This window comes from Tachysurus fulvidraco, chromosome 23 (genome assembly GCF_022655615.1).
Source record: "Tachysurus fulvidraco isolate hzauxx_2018 chromosome 23, HZAU_PFXX_2.0, whole genome shotgun sequence".
NCBI lineage: Eukaryota > Metazoa > Chordata > Actinopteri > Siluriformes > Bagridae > Tachysurus > Tachysurus fulvidraco.
The window spans coordinates 2,464,299-2,466,798 of NC_062540.1; the positions used below are offsets into that span (position 1 = coordinate 2,464,299).

Consider the following 2,500-nt stretch of genomic DNA (forward strand, 5'->3'; position numbering starts at 1 on the left):
GTTGAAGGGGGGGATTCGGTGCCTTGCTCAAGGGCACCTCAGTCGTGGCCGGCCCGAGACTCGAACCCACAACCTTCGGGTTACAAGTCATAATGTACATGTGGTGATAATAAAGGCTTCTTCTATGAAGAAGTAAAAAATAAATCACAAAACCTGCCCTGAACTGTCCGTTTTATTCATCCGTGTAAACGAGTTGTTACTATAGTAACCACTTTATGTTTATTGATTAATATCCAGATGTTCAGATAAAAGCGTTTAACAGCTGAATGAACAGAGTGAATGTATTTATGTATAAATGGATGGCGCCACTCAGGAGCCTGTTCACTGTTGGCATTTACAGGTTAGTGAATGTATTCAGTGTGGAGTAACAAAGTCGTCTTTGTTCTCGCTCCGTTTCTGTAACCCTTCCTGCACACTTCCTGTCCTCGGACGACATCGTTCACGTTGGGTCTGTTAGCCCGCGTGGACGTACTGATTAAACACGATGTCGGACTGTACTGATGATGAATGAACTGGATGGTGGAGTAACGGATGAGCTTGTGATTATTCTGTGCTTCACCTGAGTGCTAACAGGATGGTCCTCCTCCACCTTGTACTTCCTGGGCAGCGTCTCCACTTCTCGGATGTCGTCCATGGTGACGTCGTTGGGCAGCTCGGCGAACAGAGATGTCACGTACATGATGATGGATTTTTTATCCGGCAGCTGCACAGCCACATCTGGAGAAAGTGACGTACGGGAAACGTCGTCATTACTATTCGGGTGGAGTGTGTGAGGAAGGGGTGTGGAATGTGTATGGTGTATGTATGTATGTGTGTGTGGAGAGTGTGTGTGTGGTGCGTGTTGTGTGTGTGGAGTGTGTATGGTCAATGTATGTGTATGTGGACTGTGCGTATGGAGTGTGTGTGTATAGAGTGTGTATAGACCGTGTATGTTGTGTGTGCACGGAGTGTGTATGTTGTGTGTAAGGTGTGTGTGTGTGGTCTGTTTGGAGTGTTTATGGTCAATGTATGTTTGTGTGGAGTGTGTATGGTGTGTGTGCATGGAGCGCATATGTTGTGTGTATGGTGTGTGTGCATGGAGTGTGTATGGTGTGTGTGTGGACTGTGCGTATGGGGTGTGTGTGTATAGAGTGTGTATAGACTGTGTACGTTGTGTGTGCATGGAGTGTGTATGTTGTGTGTACGGTGTGTGTGTGTGGTGTGTGTGGTCTGTGTAGAGTGTGTATGGTGTGTGTGGACTGTGCGTATGGAGTGTGTGTGTGTATTGAGAGCGTATAGACTGTGTACGGTGTGTGTGCACGGAGTTTGTATGGTGTGTGTATGGTGTGTTTGGCGTCTGTACGGAGCGTGTGTGGTGGGTGTGGTGTGTTTTCGCGTCTGTACGGAGCGTGTTTGGAGTGTGTGGTGTGTTTGGCGTCTGTACGAAGTGTTTTTGGTGTGTGTGGTGTTTTTTGCCGTCTGTACGGAGTTTGATTGGTGTGTGGTGTATTTGGGGACTGTACGGAGTGTGTTTGGTGTGTGTGGTGTGTTTGGCAACTGCACAGAGTGTGTTTGGAGTGTGTGGTGTGTTTGGCGTCTGTACGGAGTGTGTTTGGTGTGTGTGGTGTGTTTGGCGTCTGTACGGAGTGTGTTTGGTGTGTGTGGTGTGTTTGGCGTCTGTACGGAGTGTGTTTGGTGTGTGTGGTGTGTTTGGCGTCTATACGGAGTGTGTTTGGCGTCTGTAAGGAGTGTGTGTGGTGTGTGTGGTGTGTTTGGCGTCTGTACGGAGTGTGTTTGGTGTGTGTGGTGTGTTTGGCGTCTGTACGGAGTGTGTTTGGTGTGTGTGGTGTGTTTGGCGTCTGTACGGAGTGTGTTTGGAGTGTGTGGTGTGTTTGGCTTCTGTACAGAGTGTGTTTGGTGTGTGTGGTGTGTTTGGCGTCTGTACGGAGTGTGTTTGGTGTGTGTGGTGTGTTTGGCGTCTGTACGGAGTGTGTGTGGTGTGTGTGGTGTGTTTGGCGTCTGCACGGAGTGTGTTTGGTGTGTGTGGTGTGTTTGGTGTCTGTACGGAGTGTGTGTGGTGTGTGTGGTGTGTTTGGCGTCTGTACGGAGTGTGTGTGGTGTGTTTGGCGTCTGTACGGAGTGTGTTTGGTGTGTGTGGTGTGTTTGGCGTCTGTACGGAGTGTGTGTGGTGTGTGTGGTGTGTTTGGCGTCTGTACGGAGTGTGTTTGGTGTGTGTGGTGTGTTTGGCGTCTGTACGGAGTGTGTTTGGAGTGTGTGGTGTGTTTGGCGTCTGTACGGAGTGTGTTTGGTGTGTGTGGTGTGTTTGGCGTGTGTGGTGTGTTTGGCGTCTGTACGGAGTGTGTTTGGAGTGTGTGGTGTGTTTGGCGTCTGTACGGAGTGTGTTTGGTGTGTGTGGTGTGTTTGGCGTCTGTACGGAGTGTGTTTGGTGTGTGTGGTGTGTTTGGCATCTGTACAGAGTGTGTGTGGTGTGTGTGGTGTGTTTGGCGTCTGCACGGAGTGT

General features: G+C 49.5%; 1 protein-coding gene across 1 annotated transcript in view; it reads right to left on the reverse strand.

Moving 5' to 3' along the window:
- LOC125140074 (utrophin-like) overlaps positions 1 to 2,500 on the reverse strand; it is a gene marked incomplete at its 3' end in the record, with an annotated part of 49,073 nt that overhangs the window by 14,998 nt on the left and 31,575 nt on the right. The window contains exon 9 of the mRNA XM_047807353.1: positions 560 to 717. Coding sequence (XP_047663309.1) covers positions 560 to 717 — 158 coding nt within the window. The remainder of the gene's footprint in view (positions 1 to 559; positions 718 to 2,500) is intronic.